Source organism: Protopterus annectens, chromosome 7.part0, assembly GCF_019279795.1.
Source record: "Protopterus annectens isolate FY-2018-M chromosome 7.part0, PAN1.0, whole genome shotgun sequence".
Lineage (NCBI taxonomy): Eukaryota > Metazoa > Chordata > Ceratodontiformes > Protopteridae > Protopterus > Protopterus annectens.
Genome location: NC_056739.1, coordinates 476,697,405 through 476,720,434, shown reverse-complemented (window position 1 = coordinate 476,720,434; position 23,030 = coordinate 476,697,405). Strand labels below are relative to the sequence as shown.

Genomic DNA, 23,030 nt, shown 5'->3' with positions numbered 1-23,030 from the left:
ATTTATGATGCCCGAGTGGGGTAATGTTTTGAAGGCTTTTGCGAGGTTCAGATAGGCTGTGTGGACTACCTTCCCTTCATCTATGGCCCTGGTAACTGTTTCAAAAAAGTTGACCAGGTTCAAGAGGCAAGATCTGCCCTTAAGAAAGCCGAATTAGCTAGGATCCAGTGTCTGGAGGTTCCCAATGTCTTTGTTTATGAGTTCCATGATGATATGCTCCATAGCTTTTCAGACCAAGCTAGGCAGGCTTATAGGGCAATAGTTTCCAGGGTCTGTTGTGGCACCACCTTTGTGGAGTGGGACCACTGTTGCTGTACGCCATTCCTTGGGTACATATCCTGTAGTAAGGCTAAGATTGAACAGTGACTTTATGTGAGGGTTAAGTTCTTCTTGACGCTCTTGTAAGACGCAGCCCAGGACACCGTCTGGTCCCATTGATGCTGTGTTTTTTGCTTTGGAGAGGGCAGCTCTCACCTGTTCATCTCTGATGTCAGGGAGGCTACACTCTGTTGGGATGGACATTTGCTCTTATGGGGGGATGGGGGGAGAAATTTGAACTGAACCTGTCTGCCAGGATGTTGGCAATGTGTGTGGGTTCAGTGTATTTTTTGTCATTTTGCACTAACTCAGATCATATCTGGGAGTTGCCACCCAGGTTCCTGACATAACTAAAGAATGCCTTGTGATTGTCTTTAGTGTCTTGTGCAATTTTTCTTTCAAAGCTGGCCTTAGATGATTTTATGAGGCATTGTAGCTTCTTGCTAGTACTGATCAGAGATGCCTTCCCTTTTTGGGATTTTGCTGTATCATGTAGTAGCTTCTTCCTTTTGTTGTATTGCTTATTTATGGCCGGGATCCACCAGACAGGTCTCCTGCCTTTGGAGAAGTCAGTCTTGGTTTTATTTGGGATGGCATGATCCATGCATTCCTGTAGGTGTCCATAGAATGTGTTTGTAAAGGATTCTGCGGTTTGAGCCATATTTTCCACTGGCCCGGGGGCTTTGAAGGATACCACCTTGGTTTTGAGAAGTGTGAAGTTTGCTTTTGAGAAATTCTTCATGGAGGTGACCTTGGGTGGGGACGGGATATGGATGTTCAGTGAGTTTAATTTATGGTCTGACCTTACCAATGAGGGGTATACCTCTGGTGTGGAACATAGAGTCCCCATGTTGGTGATAACCAGGTCCAATATGTTTTCCCCTCTTGTGGGGGTGGTGACCAGTTGTTCCATAGCATTTGAGTCTACAAATTCTAGGAACTGTTGCGCAAGTCTGTTGGGCCTTGAGTAGTATTCCCAGTCAATGTTTGGGTAGTTGAGGTCACCCAATATAATGGTGTTTGGAGAGACCTTCATATTCTTCAGTATTCTCAGGAAAGCCAAGTGGGGTTCCTGAGTTTGGGAGGGTGGTCTGTAGCAGGCTACAAACTGAAAGGCAGTTTTTCCCACTGTTAGTTGCACAGAGATGGTCTCCAATGCTTCGTGCAGTGCTACTAACCTGGAGGTGTGGGTATCTTTGATATATATGGATACTCCCCCTCCTTTTGTGGTTCGGTCCGAGTTTTGTGGCCGAAAAGCATGGTATGAAGTATAGCGTGGTAGTCCTGAGGTGCTTTCAGGATCTTTGAACAAGGTTTCTGTTACTGCACAGCTATTAATATTCTCCATACTGAGAAGAGCCTCGAGTGCATGCATTTTGAGGTTTAGACTTCTGGTGTTGAGCAGCATTACCCTTAGTTTCTTTTTCCTTGTATTGTCTATGGAGGTGGGTTTGTCTTTTGAGCCTTGCCTAAAAAAGGCACTATGGGGGTGGCAAAAGCCTTAGCCAGTATTCAAAAGCCCAGGGGTGACAGGTGCAAGCCGTCCCTAGTGAAGCAACATGGCTTGTCGAGCATGTCATCCCAGGCTGACAGACACTGGATCCCCTTTGAATGACACCAATACTTGAGCCAACTGTTAAAATTGATCATTTTGTCTTTATACTGTGGCATCATTCTTGGTGAGGGTAAGATGCTACTCAAGGTCAGGGTCAAACTGGCCTGGACTACATGATCAGAGAGCTCCTCTATGTCTCTTTTCATGTAGTCCAAAGAGGTACATCTCAGGTCATTCACACCAGCATGGACAATGACTGAGTCATATTTGTACTTGCTTTGGAGTGACCTGAGTGCATGTGTTATGTGGCAGATCCTGACACCCGACAGACAGCTTACAGTGACCTTCTCCTTTTTCAGCCTGGTGAGTGGGACGACAGTGTGTCTGACAATAGAGTCACCTATTACAAGTGTATTAGGTGTGCTGTTTAGCCTTAAGGGCAGTGACTGTGTGGCACACTGACTTTGTGAACTATGTGATACATGGGTATTGTTGTGGGGCAGTAGTTGTTTGGGTGTCTGCTTTGGAGGTCTCTGCTGCTTAGGAAGATTTTTATTTAGAGCCTCCGAGTATGTTTGTATGTGTTTATGTGTTTGGTTTGCTGTTGCTGTAGGTCTATGTGAGACTGGATTTGTGGTGTGTGTGGTTACCTTCTCCTCCTGATAGACTGTGCCAGTCATGGGTCGAGAGAACTCAGACTCCAGTTTGGCTATATAGTTGCATCTCTCACATATATTTGAGTTTGTTGGGAGGAGGGGAGGGTTGTCTGTGTACATAAGGCAGTTGTAACATTACCTCAAAATTCCCATATTCACCAGCTGGACTGGAGAGTACACATGAAACTGACCTTTGGGCATGTCAGGATATTATGATGAAATACTTTTTGACTGATCAAAAAGGATCAGTAGGGTGTTAAGTGTTTAAAAGAGTGTAAGAGGGGTTTAGTGCTTAGGTTTGTTGGTGTTTTGGAATGATTATCCGTGAAGGAGTCCAGACAGAACCATGGCACTTTCTTCAGCTATGTCATACATAGCAATGTACACTCATATATGTCCTGAGTCAGGGCCAACTGTAAATGACTGACAATGCCAACATCCTGTCAGACAGGCCCAAACATACATACCCACCTCCCACTGACAAAAGGCCCTATCATCATACCAGGAGATATCACATGTAGAGTGGGTAAACAGCTCCTTCCAAAGCTGAAAATGTGGCATCAATTGGATTACATTGTTTCCCTATATGTGTCATAAGTGAACTGCAGAACAAACAGACCCTGCACCTGAACAGTCTGTTGAGCCTCACCCTCTCTACAGGATATGAAACTGCTGAATGGATTACAGCAACATATGGCACACTCCACAAGTGTTGGTGCACAACAGACCATGGCAACTATAGTCTTATAAGCCTATGAAGTCTGATCTGCAAGGCCATGTGGTCCATCATGATTGAAGTCATAAACAGAGCTATTGGAAGCCTACAAACACACAACCCTACCAACTTTGGTTTGGTCATGGGCATATCATGGTTCCCAAACCTGCTAGACTGTTTGCAAGGCAGCTACCCAGGACATACATCACTGAAATGAGCTACACATGTCCCACATAGACTTTGAATAGCCCTTTTCCAACATCCCAGACACATGTCATATTCACAAAATCAACAACCTGTGCATAACTATGTATTGTCATATGATGGATTGGCAACTGGTCCACAGATAGATCACACAAGCTAAGAATTGTGGAGTCCTGTCCAAGCTGTTAACACCTGCTGTCCCCCATGGCTCAGTCCTGGGATTGCATAGAACAAAGTGCACACACATTACCATGTCTAGTCTGATGATGTCAGCATCCTACAAATATAGCAGCAGAAATAAAAGCACCCAGTAAAACATATAGCGTGTCATGTTAATGCATGTCCTTCTAGTGTCATAGCATCGTTAGGTAGGGGTTTGAATCCTGCAATTGCTGTGTGTGTAGGGGGGGAGTGATGTATGTTTGGGTGTGATTTCTTTTGAGAGGGGTGCCATTTTTTGACACTAGGAAAACACCTTAAAAGAGGTATATTCCTCTTTGGCAAGTCTGATGATGTCAGCATCCCACAAATACAGCAGTGGAAATAAAAGCACCACATAAAGCATATAGTGCATTGTGTTAATGCGTGTCTATCTAATATCATAGCATAGTTAGGCAGGGGTTTGAATCCTGCAATTGCTGGATGCATGTGGTGGGGAGGTGTGTGATATCCTTTGAAAAGAGTGCCCTTTTTGGAGACTAGGAAAACACCCTAAAAGTGATATATCCCTCGTTGGCAAGTCTGATGATGTCAGCATCCCACAAATACAGCAGTGGTAACAAATGTACCCAATAAAGCATATAGCGCATTGTGTTAATGTGTATTGCTCTAGTATCATAGTATAGTTAGGTAGGTGTTGGAATCCTGCAATTGCTGTTTGGGTGTGTAACACTGTTGGTCAATGTGTTGTGGTTGCTTTTACTATTGTATGACATATCAGTAAAACAACAGTATGTGCATTGCACATGTCAAGTATCTGTGTGGCAAATACATATATGTACATGTGACCTCAATTAGTTCATAAGTGTGAAGCCTGCTTTCTACATGACTACATCTGTTACCTTTGACAGATTGTGCTGCTGCTTCTCAGACCTTAGGTCACATATGTAAGTTTGTGACAATGCCAGCCACTATAGTGATCTGTGGCCAAGGTCATCTGTGTCACACACACCCATGACAGTTCCTATAGAATAGTGTGAGTGAGGGTTCATGGCTGGGGTATATGTCAGACATGTTCAAACACAACAAAGTCTGTCAATAATGGACATTCATTATAGGTGTACAACAACTTCATGGATATGCATACAGACCCCTTACTGCTTATGTGATACACTGAGGAACTTCAGAATACCTTTGGAAATGTGAATACCAAAGGACAGATGACATAACACGTGGCTGTATGTACACATCGGTACCCCTTCTACATGTTGTGGGCTACTACCTATGGGTTACTGTCGGGATACTATGTTTAGTAAATGTGGATGACTATGCTATAGTTGGCTTATAGCTTTACAGCATGGGTTGGACAACAGGTATCTGTCTGTATGATACCCTTGTGGAGGATAGGTGTCTCATCCAGAGAATGCATTGTAGGCCACTGTGCGTATTACCAGATGTGGACGGACATATCCCTAGCGTGTTTGCTTGTACCTAAGAGGGCTACATGCCAAACAGGAGTGGTCCCAGGAATGGTTGGCGGTCAATACCATTGGTTACTGGTATAGTATAGTACCGGAAGGATCCAAATGCTACTGTGTTTCCTGCATCTGTGTGTCAGTTGTCCAGACATCATCTGATGATTGGTTATAGTCAGGCTGTTGAGGTTGTGTATACTACCAGAATGCAAACCAATGACAGATAGTAACAGTATCACCCACAACATAGTGTCAAACCATGTCATACACACATGTGTACCCAAGTTAAAACATATTTGTAGTAAAATGCATACTGGCCACCAATAGAAACTATAAAGTGTTAACACTGTGTAATACAAGGCATGTCGCCCTTCCCATGTGTCCACTATGCACGTACATGCAGACAGTGCACCTCCACCATGTTCACAAATGTACACATGCAAATCTGTACTGCACACATCACACTCATACTGTCCACTCAACAACACATGCTGCCAGAACTACACACATCAGCCAAGTGGCACATGGGTGGACAATACATTTTTAGAATTAACACTGGTGTAAACAATACTACATTGATAATCATAGCTTTAATGCATCATGCCTGCTCAGATATACCTACAAGGATATCATTACACTTTACTGCTGACAACATGCTAACATTGCTACACTGCTATTAAGTCACCCTGTGCATCAGCACCATGTTAGCCTGTTCCTGCATCAATGTTACAGATGACAGGAGGTGGCACAGTTTCATCCTATGCACAAACTGTGTTGTTGGTTTGCCAGAACCCAACATTGACCCATCCAATCGACATGTGTGTGTGTGTGTGTGTGTGTGTGTGTGTGTGTGTGTGTGTGTGTGTGTGTGTGTGTGTGTGTGTGTGTGAGGGACAACAGTACAGCATGGGTCAATGTTGATGTAATGTGTGTGTGTATGTGTTAGCCCTAGGTGTTTGGTTTATGTGTGTGTGTGTGTGTCTGCATGCACACAGTTCCACCATGTTGCTGCCAAATACAGGAAGTTGTGGGACAGCCACAGACTGTACCTGCCAGGCTGTACAGATCACCGTCTCTTGCCACGGACACAGTACCTGTGCCTGGCAGGGTGCCACGGACAGTATTGGGTACTAAGCCAGGCTGGGTACTATCATCAGAGGCAGAGGGATGTTGACTGGACCCATGTCCCTGCTGGGACTGGCCAGAGACACATGCACATGGTCTTCTAGGATGGTCTATTGACAGCCCAGCCCCAACATTGCTGGGGATGGTACTGCCACTACGGGAGCAGCTGTGACTTGTATGTCATCCGTGACGACTGCCAGCTGATGATGTTGCTGGCATATGTCCACGTCGATGTCTCAGCCATCCTGCACTGTCCTGGCACATGGACATGACATTGTGGAGGACATCTAATGTCTCCCCCCAACATCTATCAATGACCTCGGTGTAATTACAGATGGCACCAGCAAGGTCACAGATACTGTCATTGATAGCAGTGTTATGGGCCCTCTGCACCCTTAGTCCCTGTCTGGTGTACCGTTCCATAAGTGCCTGTGCCTGCATTACAGCCTGGAACATACCTGAGGTTGTAAGACCTGTGGGGGCAAGTCTGCCAGGGGCATTATGACCAGTAGTGCTCCCATGAGAACCCCTGGACATCTGTCTATGTGGTACCATTCCAGGAATCTGGGTATGGCTGCTGTGAGGGGATGCATGTGCCATAGATACCACACTATCCTGGTCATCGCCTACTGTATGCTATCCCTCAGCTAAGGCCATTGGTGATGAGGGATGTATTGGCAGTATGAATGTATGCATAGATGGGGTGGAAAGCTGTGTACTGTTGATTGGCAGCCCAACGACAGACCCTGTCAAACCTGCCTGTGCCACAACACCTGTAACATCATTTCCACTATTTGTGGCAGTGACTTCAGGTTCCCTGCTGCACTCAACCAACACAACCTCAGCACCTGTGAGATGAAGACAGGAAACACACTTTACAATCTGTACATGATGTTAGCACACATGAACACATGCACACATGCACACATGCACATATGAACACATGCACACATGAACACATGAACACATGCACACATGAACACAAATACACTACTCACTAAAGTTGACACACACACACACACACACACACACACACACACACACACACACACACACACACACACACACACACCAACAGCAATCCAGAACATACTCATTAGTGGTTGATGGTGGAGTACAGTATCACAAGCCAAAGAGTCCTATCACACGTGTCAGCATGCAGGATGAGTGTTGCTCAACAGCATGCAGTGCGAGCATAGAGAGTCCCTGTTAATAACAGTATACATGTCTTTGATGCATGCGTGTTGTTCAATGATTGGCCTCACCCTGGAACACAATGTGTACATGGACACAACATTGCTGTGCAAGTATTAAATACCTTTCAATGTCCTGTGCACCATCACTCATAGGTATACATACCATGGCTGGATGCACACAACTGTCAGGTGTATAGCAATGAATGCTATGTGTAGTACTGTAGCTACTGTAACTGGATGTAGTGTAGTACCATGAGCCATCATCAGGCAGCATCATGTGGTCACTCAAGGCCACTAATGTGTGCCACACTGGCAACTATCTTGCTGTACCTGAACTGCAGCACTGTGGCTACATTAACCATTTCACAGGCAGTTGTTACATGGGTATGTAAGGTGTTCAATAGGGAGCACTGCCTAACATGAATGTGTTGTGTGTTGAAGAGTGTCGCACCGCCCCATGATAGGCCTCTACCCCTCAGGTATAGTATGTGTGCTGTGTGGTTGACATTTGGGATACTGGAGTCTGACCTTACAGCAGGTATCTAAATATGCCATGTGTATCATATTAACACTTACTGCGTATGACAAAGTGGTATATATTGTGTGCATGTGTATTGACTCTGCCTATACAATGTCCACTACAGTGTACCACAATTGTTTAGGATGCTCTGTGTATTGCATGTGTTTGAGGTAGCTACTCATGTTACTGGGATGTGCATAGTCCCACAGAAAACATGCAGAGCATGCATTATGTGTAGGTGTTTTACATGTGTATATGGCCTACAACTCACCTATGACATGCACGTGTTATTTGCTATATTAAATGTAGAACACTCACCAGCATGGGTCTGCTGTCTTGCTGTCACACCAGAGGGACCTACAAGGATATGATACAGTTTGTCAGTGTCAACAACTATGGCATTGCTGCTGTGAGTTTGCAATTTTACAGTAGTACAATGGGTGACAGTCACAGGCATACAGATTATGTTCCAAATTATCATTATTGCACAACACCAGGCTCCACATCTTCTAAATACACAGTACACATCTGACATATGCATGTTCTAACAATCGAGCTAACAGTAGTCTACAGATATGCTATGTTGCCTGCACATTCTGAGTCAACTTGCTGGGTGACTCCGGCCTCCATGATGACACATGTCTGTTGTAGTGGTTGGCCAGGAGCCACCATGCTGAGGAGCAGCTCTTCCACTCTGGTGAGGGGTGGATGTGATGCTGCACCACCACCTGTGGCAAGCTGTTGCCTGCGGTCATCGGAGGCATGCTGCCAGACATGTCTAATTAAATCACTGCAGTGATGGTGTACCTGCTCATAAGTCCGGTTATACATGCCTACATCATTCACCCGACGGACAACATCTTGCCACAGGGCAGTGCGCCCATGCTGGTCCTGGCTGGTTCTGGAGAACAGCAGGGTGTGATGTTGTAGTAGTGTGGATATGATTATTTCCTCCTCTTCAGGGGAATACGCAGGGTTGCGATGGTGAGACATGTCCCTGGAAGACAATAAAACAATAATTGTGAGCAAGTCATGTGGCACACTTAACATTCTAAAGTACAGATATCAATGAAATGCCATATATAGCAACATATTGGCTGTCAGTAGATACACACTTGTAATACCACATATCAGTGCTCAGCCCACAACTGCCTGACAGTGGTTGGCACATTCTATATATTAAACCATGTTCTGCACATCAACAAAGTGAAACCAGTATGTAAGACTATACAACAGTACATGGCACACTGTATGTGACACAATGCACCACCTAGCCACAGGAGGTATATATCAAGCTAATGCATGAAGAAAGATGTCATCCATTGCAATGAATGTAAAGTACAGTTACAGTATTACCAGTATACCACAGTAGTCTTTGATGCCAAACCCCTGCCTAACATATGTACACAGTTGTTGATATAGGTGGCATACTGCTGTACTAGACTATACATGTTGCTAGATACACATGTATACCCTGTAACAAAGATATGATTGAGGGCATGGTATAGGCATAATTACACACACATCAGACATATATACAACACACAAATGTTTGTCAACCCAGATGAGCTTTACCTGCGTACAATACAGTACTGTGTGTCACTACTTACAAAACCTTATGCCTGAGGTACGTAATCTGTGAGGACTACAGGGAACACACAAAACAGTGTTTCCAAGCAATGTGAACATACACCATACTGTACTGTTTAGGCCTACACCTTCAGGTAGTACTACAGTTCATATGGGAGTTGGATTCACCAGCAGTACCACTCACTAAGCATACATGTATTGCTTTAGCCTACAATGGGACACCACAGTCAACAACAAGGGACTACATCACACTGTATGCCATACTACTTTTTCTGCCTAGCAATAGCATACACATCTGTTGCTGGGATCACAGCTAGGACACAAACTACCATGACAGTAACAATTTCACACTAAGCTATCACACCTTTACAGACCTTGCACACATTCACCAACACATTCACCATCACACTCAGTCAACCTCACATAGCAATTATTGCACTAAGTACATGTGTGTGTGCATTGTGTCATGGGTAGGTAATATGCTATTGGCCCTAGGGCCTACACCAGCCTAGCCATACGCTACCCTGGCCTTTGACACACATGCAATTTAATTTCACTTGCCCCTGTCAACCAGAGCCACATAGGTGATTCCCGCGGTGTATTTCCTATCTCCAAAACAATCATCAGGAGTATTTATGACAACTGCTAATGAGGAGCTTTGTTTGCTATTGATAGGTGGTTTGTTCCAGAGTATGGCATGTCTCTGAGTTAGGACTCTATCCCTCCAGCATGTGCTGTTTAGTGAGCTGACAAGGTTTAGGGCCCTAGAGCGTGTATCTGGGAGGGATTGTAATATGTTTACGTGGAGGATGTCCAACAGCTATGGGTGTGACATAGCTCAGTATGTTAGGCAGAGGTCACCTCTGGGTGGGTGGTATGCAACACATTGTAGCAGTGGTTTTGTGAGTCGGTCTGCATAGGGCATCTGTTTGAGGCCGGTATTACTCTTTGTGAGGTATGTCTGTGGCCTTTCCAGTTGCTGTAGTTGGCATTGTACTGTCTAATGGGTTTTAAGTGTGATAAGTAGAGGGGAACACTGACCTATATTTCCCTAGATGACACACCTTTTGTGATGACGCGTCACCACGAGACAGAGTACATGACCAGTGTGGCACTGTGATTATCAAAGGGGAGGCTACTGTCCACCTGTGTACCATGTTCCCTTATCACACCTTCGGTGTTAGGTAGACTACCACCTGTGTGGTAGTTAATGGGTACAGTGTTCTGGCAAGAAGGGATGGCACTGCATTGTCAACACTGAGCTTCAGTCCGTACCTTGGTCGCCAAGCACCTGTCGCAGTAAGTATGCCCCATGTCTCTCTCCCTCTATCTATATATATATATATATATATATATATATATATATATATATATACATATATATATATATATATATATATATATCTATATATATATATATATATATATAGATAGATATATATATATATATATATATATATATATATATATATATATATATATATATATATATATATATATATATATATATATATATATATAGATAGATATATATAGATATAGATATATATCTACATATATCTACATATATCTACATATACCTATATATATCTACATATATCTATATATATCTATATATATTATATATATATCTATGTATACCTATATATCTATATATATATATATATCTATATCTACATATATCTATATATATATATATATATCTACATATATCTATATATATATCTCTATATATCTACATATATCCATATATATCCATATATATATCCATATATATCCATATATATATATATATATATATATATATATCTATATATATATATATATATATATATATATATATATATATATATATATATATATATATATATATATATATATATATATACACACATACAAACACACATACATATAAACATCCATTGCTGTACATATAGATGTACATATAGGCACATATACAGTCCACTTTTCATGGTGGGAATATCAATTATGCGACAGTTGTCAGATATACAGTTATGTAATAATATTGCACAGTATTGTGCAGACTGCACTGAAGGTGTCCTCAGCCCATGTAGATTTAGCAGGCCTCCTCACTGGCTGCAACACTACAAAACTGACAGAGCATACCCACAGCGTTTAACCACCACATGTCATATACCAGCACTGCATGCTGTTTTCTTTGCCACACACTACAACCTACATAGAAATATGCACATAACAACCTTCAACAACGTATATATGTACACCCTTCACAAACAGTTGCAGTATGTCCCTTGCCCTATGCACATGTACAGATACATATAGATACGTACTGCTGCCACATATGGATGATTCACATTATGTAGAGTACTCTGCATAAACATCTACTGCATGCCAGCAAATACATATGTGTTACATACCTTTCGTTTGTATTGCTGTGTCCCGTTTGTTTTTAAAGGAAATAGTTTTTATTTTTTAATTTTTTTTCTCTGTCTGTTGCTCTTTCTGCTTTTTCTGTGTATCTCTGCTTCTGTCTCTTTGTCTGTGTCTCTGCCTCTGTCTCTGTCTCTCTCTCACTCTCTCTCTCTCTCTCTCTCTCTCTCTCTCTCTCTTGCTGCAATGAGATTATTGCATGTGTAGACAGCAAGTACAGCCTGCTTTTCTAGGTATCTGCACATGCGCATGTGATGGCCTCTGCACCAATTGGTGCCCACCATTTACTAATTGCATGCAGCCTGCTGTGCTTTTCTAGGTATCTGCACATGTGAATGTGATGGCCTCTGCACCAATTGGTGCCCACCATTTACTAATTGCATGCAGCCTGCTGTGTGGTAATTGCAGTACTCACTGTCATAGCAGCCCACTGCTAGAAAATGCTAGGTTAGGTAGGCATAGCCCTTTCAGCTTTCCAAAGTGGGGCCCATGCTTGTTTGCTGTGGACAGCGTTGTGTCAATCAAAAGGTTGGTATATTTCTTATCTCCGAAGTTAGAGTTGTAGCCAGTGATTTGCATGTTGTACTCAAACCTGAATGTTGCTTCTTCTAGTACACACTTGTCAGTGTAGAATTTTACTCACCCCTCCAAATGCTTACACAAGATACATGGGCGTATGTACTTTCTTTTCTAATTAGACAATTAACTGCCATACAAAAGTAGTTATTGCAATGTATTCCTCTGGCACATGAACTGTTTGTGAACTAGTATACTGTAAATATTAATTACCTCACTTCTGAACAGTTTATTGTTTATTTGTGTTGACATTAGCACAGGCTGCTCAAGACAACTGGACACATTTCAGTACTGGGTATGCCTACCTACATCCTTGGTAGAACCTGAATACACAGGTATATTGTTCTTTTGGGTAGGGGTGCAGAAGTACAGAGAGCATTATATATTATTGTGTGATGTCTATCTTGCTGAACATACAGGGTTGCTGTGTACCTGTTAGTCTAACAAGGCAAGTAGTCTGTCTGCATAGCTCCCACTTGTGGACATATCCAGATGGTAGCCAGAGGTTAGCCTATTATTCTTTGTCTGTGCACCACACCAGTCTTTTCTGCACTGGAACAATGACATTGTCACAGTTGGTTGCTAACAGTACATGGCTACATCCTTTGATATTTCTGTGTTGTACTCCTACATAAGGGTATGCTTGTGGGACTCGTTCCAAAGCTATTTGCAGAGTGTATAACAGCAGAAAAGCCGAAATGCCTGTGTGTTTCTGCCTCTGCCAGGCCTCTGATACACTCAGGTATATATTTGAACAGCCTTAGGGAAAGGTACATATAAGTGGGGTACACCTGTAATATATTACAGACATTAAGTTGAGACTGTGAGAGAATCAGAGCATGTGTATTAATACACCTTTTCTGACGTGCATGGAGTGTCTACTCTTACTTATTAACATTATTCATTAAGTGTAATTCCCCCACTTTTCAGCATACCATCAGTGGTTTTCAGAGGAATTGTGAGAGACAAAGCTAACATTTGTTTACAAATCAGGGACATCCCTGAAAAGCAGTCACATTTGGGAAGTATGGCCTCTGCCCTATTCAAATATGTCAGTGTTTATCCTCCTCTGATATTGTGTGGGGTTTGTAAAGTGCTACTGTAACATTATTTCCTGCTAGAATGTCTGGTTCTCTTTTCACAGTCATGTCCTGCAATTCCACAACAACTCCTGGTAAAGATCCACAGAACAAGATTTGTGTTATGGCATTCCTATTTTCCCTTTACATTCACTCATTGTAATGCATGATATATTTATTACAGCACCAACTTGTTGTATATCTACTGTGGCCTAGTGTTACTTCATGCAGTGTAGTGTGTCCGGGGTTCGAGACTGACAGAGGTGTTTTATTTTGCTGCTCAGCAGAACAAGGGCCCTGCCATGCAGAGTGACTAAGGCACTTTTAATCAGTTGTAAGCAGGTTGGCGCGGGTTTGTGTGATGCTTAGTCATGCTTAACTAAGTGCACACATGCACACACTCGCTCAAACCCGCTAACTGCTGCTTAAAAGTGCTTACTCCCGCTAACCCCCATGCTAATTTCTTTGAAATAAAAGAAAATGGGGAGATAGGAAAGTGGTGAAAAAGGGGGCACAAAGATGGAAAGACAGTAAGGAAACAAGCTCTGGATGTGCAGGACGGGTGTAGGGAAGGTCCATAGCTGTCCATTTCTTTACCAGCAACAGCTGTGCATATGCAATAAATTTGGAGTGAAACTTGAAACCTTGCACCCCTAAGAGAGGGGTGAGGACAACAAAGTATGTTGTATTGCCAATTATAATTATCAGTTTACATGTCCAGCGGACATGTGTGCGAAATGGGCAGCTATGTATGGGGCGTAACTTTTTTGTGGGAACAGATTGCCCTTTTTTTTTTTCAGGTGAGAGTGGAAAGTGAGGTAGAGGAAGTAGGTATATTTGGGGAGGAGGGTTGGGGAGGTAAACAGACAAGACAAACAAGATGCATACAGGGGTGGAGTATGACACATGGGGTGGGTGAACACAATTGACGGGAACGGATGTTTGGAAATTGCAAGCCCATGAGCCCAGAGATGGTAACAGTGGAACTGAGATCCCCACCCATGGGCAGTCACCACTGCACCTTCACAGCTCAGAGGGTGGCTGTGCTGGGGGCTGCGTAGGAGGGGCAGGCTCACCCATGAGTCAGGCCACTCTCACCTCGAGCTGGCGTAGGGGATCAGCAACTGAACGCTGGATCTCCCTACACACCACAGCCCGAACCATTCAGAGAGAGACAGGTGACCCTTCTCAACCCACGCTTGCAGAGGGGGGGTGAGCCCCATCTCCTGCAGCGCTTCCACCTGAAGATGGCACAGGACCAACGGAGGAGGGGGGCCCAGGCTGGGCACCGGACCTGCTGGTGCCAGGTGCAATCACCAGCTGAGGAGGGACAGGTGGGTCCACTGGGACCGGCCTTCCCATACGTTCTGTGATTAGGTGTGTTTAATTACAACATAAACAACAGCATTCCAAATTAGTTGTAACAGCATGCAGTAATATTCCCATTAACCCAACACACCAAGGTTCCAACAGTTGAACAGCAAGCATAACACATGCATATATTGAACGGGAGTGGACATTCCAACAGCATGCAGGATGATTGGTGGCAACAGGCCACCAAGATTGTGGTGTTTAAACAGGGCACATGCATCAAAGTAAATGCAGATATTTATAAAACAATAGGACATATGTCCCAACAAATGTTTTGAGATTAGACATACCCATTGAGGTGTGGAATTGCATTGTTTATGCACATACAGTAGGGTGTAAAAAGAAACCTCAATTAACATCTTATAAGTACATTTAGTCTACACTACATTCCTATTGACTACAGGTGTATATCCCCTACATGTATTATTACACTAGGCAACATACAATTAGGTTGTGTAATGGGTTTGGCTAGTCCATTATATACCTGACCTATATCTGACATACTAACTGTCCGTGATGCAGATGTTACTGCTACATAGTTATTTATTTATTTATATTTATATATCTACATATCTGGATGTGTTCATGTGACATTTTCAGTTAAATTTCTACATAACCCTACATTTCATGTAGCACACTCACATTTCTGGGGAAGACATTAACAAGCTACTCGTGTGCCAGATTTACTTATGCATGCCAGCCATTAACTGACTGTTGAGGACTGTATATATGCTTCACAGCTACTGGCACTTCCATCATCCACTTTATATGGGACTGCCCTACTGTGGGTTGACAGCACTTAATACAATAGTACTATTTGTAAAATGCAAGGGTACAACAACATTTCAAAGTAAGTGACACCGACACACTCCAGGTATTATACCTTTACTAATTACAATGCACACTTTTCTACAGGCTTTCTCCTTTATTTGATATTACAGTGCATACAGAAGACATATTCAAGACATATTATACCTTTATTAATAGGTTACCACACTCATTTTCAGGCTCGCTCACTTATTTTATATGACAGTACATGCAGAGATATTATTCCGGACTTATTTTACCTTTATTAATGGGTTACTACACTCTTTTTCTGGTTCTCTGACTTCCTTTATATAACAGTACATGCAGAGGAGTTATTCAGTGCATTTTATGGCTGTATTATTGGGCTACAACACTTTTTTCAGGCTCTCTCACATATTTTATATAACAATACATGCAGAATAATTACTAACCTGCCTGGTGGCACAGCCTTAGCAGCCTATCTGCATAGGCTTGTTGATTTGCAGCATGGACACCTGCAGCTGTGAAGTAAATGGAGGGATATTGAGACATACCTATCCATTATATAGACTAGATTAGCATGTCTTACATACTTCATTCCATGGCTACCTACTCAGTAGTGGGGCACCTTGCATCCCACGGGCCTCCTGTATCCATCGGTTCAGTAGGTCCTGCTTCCATCTCTTCAGGTCTGCATGGTGCTGACGGACCTGATCACCAGTCCGAGGGATGCCTGCGGCACTGGTGAGATTATGAGCTAACCGGTTCCAAGCCTCTGCTTTGTACTCCATCCCTTGGAACTGGCCCTGCAGGAGTCTTGACTCATGATGGTGGACAAGGAGCCAAACCATGTATTTTGACTCCTCAATGCCCCAGCGTTGCACTCGAAAGTGTGTACCCTCTCCAGCACCAGCCATTCTGACTGCAGATGGAAGCTACAATCAGTTATGGTGAGTATTCCTGCCTATGGAGCTTAAATATGCTGCATTTCCCGCATTTTATGATTGGCCATTTTTGAAAATTCTTGGCTGACTGCAGACCTGCTTTGCAATGGTTAATCTACCTTTTATAAGTATATGTATGTTAACAGTGGCTGTTTATCCTAAGCTGTCTTGGCTTAGTGGTTCAGTGCTTTGATTGTAGTGCACAGTGTCCTGGGTTCAACCCTTGTCATTGCTTTTTATTTTACTACTGTCCAGACAAGCTAGGGGGTGTGGCTGTGTTTAGGCAACTTTGCTCTACGTTGCTCCACGTTGCCCAACGGTGCACTGGTTGGCACGGCACGCACCTCCGCGCAAACCAATTGCGCTGGGTAAAGCGCAACTTAGCTACGGGCAACTATATTGTGCTGGGTAAAGCGATGCTTAACTATGGGCCACTATATTACGCTGGGTAAAGTGCTGCTTAACTACGGGCAACTATATTGCGCTGGGTAAAGCACTATTTAGCTATGGGCACTATATTGCGCTGGGGAAAGCGCTACTTAACTATGGGCAATTATATGTCAGGATCCTTCTTATATTTATAAACATACATTTTGTTCACTGATACATAGGCCATTTTAATGCTTTTTAGTAAAATTTTATTCATATATGTCAGGAATTATTTCATATACTAATTTAAAACATAAAATGGAAAGGGAAGTGGTGGGACTCGAACCTTCATGCCTCCTCTTTGTGTGAATGCTCTACCACTACGCTATTGCTATTTGGCTTAATTTGCATAAACATTCCTTATTATGCTCTTCAATGTCGACATTGCTAACTGCAGCTAAGCAATGGGCACACCCGCGCAAACACACGCAAATACGGGTAGCTATATCGGGAATTAGAGAAAAAAAATTTAAAGTTTTACTTTTTATAACTGTACTGGGGGTTTACAATGTGAGGAAGTGTAGTGTTGGGTACGTAGACATTTGAGCGGACTTGCTCATGTGTGTTGACATTTCACAATTCATACACTTGCAGGGGCGTGGACCTTTGGACTGCTCAGCAGTCAGACATGCCCCCTGCCTTCCTGCATGGTCCGTGTTAGACTTGGAGTGGAGTCAGCATGTCCTCATGAATATGCATGGCACACTGATGTCATACCATTCAATTGCAGCTTCCGAGTAAGACTTATTTAGTCTTACACAGAGGCTTCATGAATCCAGGGGTATGTCTTGCATGTGGTGGGCCCATCTGTGATTACTATCAATTCATGTATCTAGCTTATGCTATTAAGGAATGGTATTTCAGCAATAACAGACAACGATGGAACTTGTATATATGGAGATTATTTTTTGGTATACATCCTGGTTATACTTATTTGCATTTTATCTTATTTTGTTTCTCTGCTTGCCAACCCATATATATTTTAATGTGTACTTGCACTGTTTTCTTTATGATTTAAGTAAAGTTTATTTATTAGCCATTAAGCTCTTGTGGCTGGCATATGTATGCAGTTATTTGTCTGAGAAGAGGGTAAGCATGAAAGAGTTATTCAATTATGTTTTTTTATATCTGGAGTGATTTAATCACCTATTAACTGGGTGCTTCCAACCTTAACCAAGAGTAATTGCAGTATTACCATGCAAGGAAGAAAATTTGGGGGAATTAGAGAATTTTTCCAGTCTTCCCTGGGAAATGTGTGTCTACATATGTATCTGCATATGTATAACTAATTATTTGTATGAAATGCAATTAGTGTACATAATGGACAATGGAAGACATTAGATGAAAAAGGGAATGTTGAGAAAGGGACATAGGGGTGCATGGCCTTAGACTCAGCTCTTTAACTAGCCTGTGTACATTGTAGTCTGTGTGTGGATGTTGGAAGTCCATACCCAGACAGCAGAACATATTCCCTTTATGCTAGTGTTGCCTGGTTGTATTTTTGTAATCCATTAATGAAACAGACTTATGTCCATTTTCTTGCAATTACTTACCTTTGTAGTGGTGGGACTCACACCCCATTGATGCCAGTCATCATGATGTCAGTGGGTGTAATCCTGCCATTTCTGTGATACAGTGTGCGAGTGTTGCCATTTCCCCTTCAATGGACTACATCAAAGCCCCAAGACTACTAGACTACTGCAGTGAGATTCATCCACGTCCACAATATGGCAGCTCTGCTTCCTACTTTGTGATTGTTATCCCTGATCCCTATAACCTGAAATCAGACTGCATGTCTCTTTTGACCACCACATTGCCACTGTGGTCAGAAAGTCCTTCTATGTAGTACATCTCATTACTAAGGGTTTTGCATCCAGGAAGAAAGAAGTCATTCATTGTCTCCCTCTACTCTTCCCTCATTAGGCCAATCATTGAGTACAATGCCCCATTTGGCATGTGCCTCACTAAACACCTGCATCAACTGGAGAGGCCTCAAAAGTACCTCACAAAGAAGATCCTAGGTCTTAAACATTTGTCCTACATGGACAGACTGAAAAAACTCCAACTATTCTCTGTCTCATATCGTCTACTTAGAGGCGATCTCTGCTTGACTTACAAAGCCATGTCTAACCCAGCTCTGTTAGAAATGCTACATCTAAAGAACTCCCAATCCCTCCACACCACACATTCCACATACCTCAACCTCATTACCACAATCAACAGAACATGCTGGAGGGACAGATTCATATCCCAGAGACTGCCCATGCTATGGAATAGACTTCCCATACATGTCAAGCAGAGCATCTCACTGGCCCTCTTCAAGAGAAATCTTGATGAGTGAATGGGAAATAGAAAATTCACCCCAGGGATCATTCCAGTGGCTTTACTCAACAGAGGCACTGGGAAATAAGGTTGGGTGGCATGATGCCAGGGTAATCAATGGGCCAGGCTTGTAAAGGCTCCAGGTCCATTAGCCTAGTACACACCTATGAACCTATAGCCACCAAAGTCACAACCCATGACCCTAATGCCCATGACAGCACTGCTGTCTCCTGTTACTGTGTACCCACTTACTATGCAAATGATGATGACTCTGACCTGCCCACCTGCTAACCTGTGTGGGTATGGTAATTTCTAATGCACAGCATAGCAATTTCATGCACTGTCCTGTATCACCTGAGTTTAATACTGCATGCATCATTTCATTCTATGTTGCGTGCACCATTGCCCAGAGTTGTGGACCAAACACTGCATGTAAGCCAGTCCTACAGTGCATTGCCCTAACCCCTGCTTCACATGGCGGCATCCTGCTGCAGAGTGCTCCACCCTCCATCTCTGAACAGCTGAGTTGCTTCTAGACCACTCCAACAGGTATAGCCAGCATGCTGGGATGTTTACCTGCTGCTAAAACAGTTTCCACACAACCATGTTATGTAACATATTATTCAGGTTTCATGTGAGTACTATGGTGCCCTACCATACACATCCACGCAGAGAAAACATTAAGTTAGCCATGGGATGGAGGTTATAAGTCACAGTTCCAAAGTATTTCTGGCATCCCTTGCTTTACACAATGATGGCACTATTCTATATGGTCTGAAACATGACTGCTTGGTAACTGGATATATTGATCTCTATGTCCACCTAAATGTGTACCTACCGATGACCATGTATGAAGGTAATACACCTGGTAATGTACCCTTGAACTGTATGAAACACCAGCTGTAGCCACACAGTTTGGTAGCAAACTGTGGGGCATCACAGGAACTGTTTGGGCAGCAGAAACCATTATTTATGATACCCTGGACACAGAGCACCACCTGTCAGTTCAGGGAGTATAGGCCATTTCATAATATATACCTGAGGCTTCATGAACAAGATGGGTCTTCAATGACAATGTGCAATCAACATTTCCAGCCAGCGCAGTGAAATGGGCACTGCTCTGTTCTCCCCTGTATAGTAGTGGTTCTCCCTTCTGTAGTCCATTGGAGCCATATTCACTCTTCCATATGCTGCAACATAATGCCAAGGCATAGGAGTGGGATATGCCCATATCATGCATGTGATATTCTAAGTGTGCCCCTGTTGGTCAATGAAAAATTTTCTGTAGCTTGGATGGTTAAAGTTATAAAATCTTAATGTCCTCTGAGATGGGCTGTCCATGTGTCCGCCTTGATTCCACTACACAATTAAACAAACTCTTGCTCAGTATCCTTACCTACACAGGTCTGCAGTCTGCTTGTCAACCAAGTGATGGTATGTTAAGCACTAATGCACTGTACACATTAGCATGGAGGACCGTTGCATACTCCATCATGGGCAATGCTGCTAGAACAGATACTAGCATGTTGTTCTGTTACAGCTGCTGCTGTCAGTAACATTCAGTGTCCAATGCACCAGCCATTTCTGGTGTTTAGAATAGGCAAACATTGCGTGTAGCACATCTGCTTTACATGTTCCTGAATCGCTCCACCTTGTTTAATAACATCATCTGCATAGCTACTGTCTCTCATTTGTGTTTGTATTGGGAATTTCATTTCCATATCATAATGCAGTCATAACACAGTTATAATCACCTAAGTAAAAGATGCTGCTTTGGATACTTTTTTGCACAACTCAATGTGTAGGTTAAAAATACTAGCCTATGTTTTACTTTTTTAAGTGAGTGAAATTTCACATGACCACCATTTTTTTTTTTTTGTCTGCCAGCTGCATATTTCACTTTGTACCATGTCCCCAAAAAATAAAATGTACAAAAGTGTAGCCATCTGCTGGAAATGGTTACAGCAAAATAAAGTTTTATTATGATTGATGATCACATGACGCATGTTACTCCTTAGTTTGCAGATTAAGAATGCCATCATTTGGAAATGGATACTGGTTATGAAGTCCCACTCTTGTACTGGTGATATATTAGAATCACGCACAGTATTAACTGGTGACACCGTTTATAAAGATCAAATAAAATGTTTATAGTGAATGCATTGTTCCAGAATGTATGCATGGAGTGTTCTTCCACAGCAAGGTTAAGTGTTTAGTGGAAAGTTTGGATTAGTTAAATAACTCATTAGTTTTCCTGTTACAGTTCCTTTTTAAATGACATTTTCTGCATTTGTTTGCTATCCAAATACATTTTTTCAATGCACTATCAGACTGTAGACAAACAGAATGTTTGTGCTTTTCAATATAATATAAAAAGATATGATGTGCTTACTATTATAAATTCACATACTGTTATTCACTTTTATTTTTATTTTTCTCCACTCCAAGATGCTGTGAGCTGCATGAAATGTACAGAGGATTTCTGGTCCAATGATAAGCGAGATAAGTGCATTCCAAAAAGCATAGAATATCTCTCCTATGAAGACCCTATTGGAGCTTCACTATTTTTTTGCTCAAGTACCCTGAGTGTTTTGACAGTTTTGATTTTCTGCATTTTCATTAAGTTCAAGGACACTCCGATAGTCAAGGCTAACAACCGTGAGCTCAGCTACTTCCTACTAGTTTCCCTCACACTCTGTTTCTTGTGTTCCCTGCTTTTCATTGGTCGTCCCATGAAGCTGAACTGCATGTTTCGTCAGGTGGTGTTTGGTTTGACATTCTCCATTTGTGTGTCCTGCATTTTAGCCAAAACTGTCACAGTGGTGATTGCCTTTAGTGCCACAAGGCCAGACAGCAGGTTAAAGAACTGGGTAGGATCCAGGGTATCCACTTCCACTGTTATCTTTGGATCACTGGTTCAGGTGACTATTTGCTTTTCTTGGTTGTACACATCTGTTCCATTTCCAGAATTTAACAAGACCTCAACAGATGGAAAGATAATCATTGAGTGCAATGAAGGATCAGTTTTTGCCTTTTGGACCATGCTAGGATACTTGGGCTTCTTAGCTATTTCCTCCTTTGTTGTTGCCTTCCTGGCCAGGAACTTACCTGGCAGCTTCAATGAGGCTAAGTACATTACCTTTAGCATGCTTGTGTTTGTCAGTGTGTGGCTGTCATTTATCCCTGCATACCTGAGCATCAGGGGGATGTACATGGTAGCTGTGGAAATTTTTGCCATCCTGGCTTCCAGTGCTGGAATGTTGGGCTGTATATTCTTACCCAAGTGTTACATCATAATACTGAGGCCAGAACTGAACACCAGGGGATATATGGTTAGGGAAAAGTGACTCTCAAAAATTATACCAAACAACTGATAAACAGCATGAGATTTATTTAGTAACCTGAATATACCTGAGCCTTATTATGGAACTACTTGTAGTTTATATTTATTACTGCCATAGAAAATAATAGTGTATGTCAAATGATACATTGTGAAACTGCAGTGACTGATCCCGTCCTTTAAGGACAGCATTACCTAACTCCCAGCTGAATGAAAATTTTGCTCTCTGGCTATGCTTCCCCCTCAATTGTACAATTT

At 42.5% G+C, this 23,030-nt stretch overlaps 1 protein-coding gene across 1 annotated transcript in view; it reads left to right on the top strand.

Annotated features, from left to right (window-relative positions):
* LOC122805995 (vomeronasal type-2 receptor 26-like) overlaps nt 1–22,779 on the top strand; it is a 136,977-nt gene extending 114,198 nt beyond the window's left edge. Inside the window, exon 3 of the mRNA XM_044076236.1 lies at nt 21,881–22,779. Within this exon, the coding sequence (XP_043932171.1) occupies nt 21,881–22,779 (899 nt within the window). The remainder of the gene's footprint in view (nt 1–21,880) is intronic.
* The last annotated feature ends 251 nt before the right edge of the window (nt 22,780–23,030 follow it).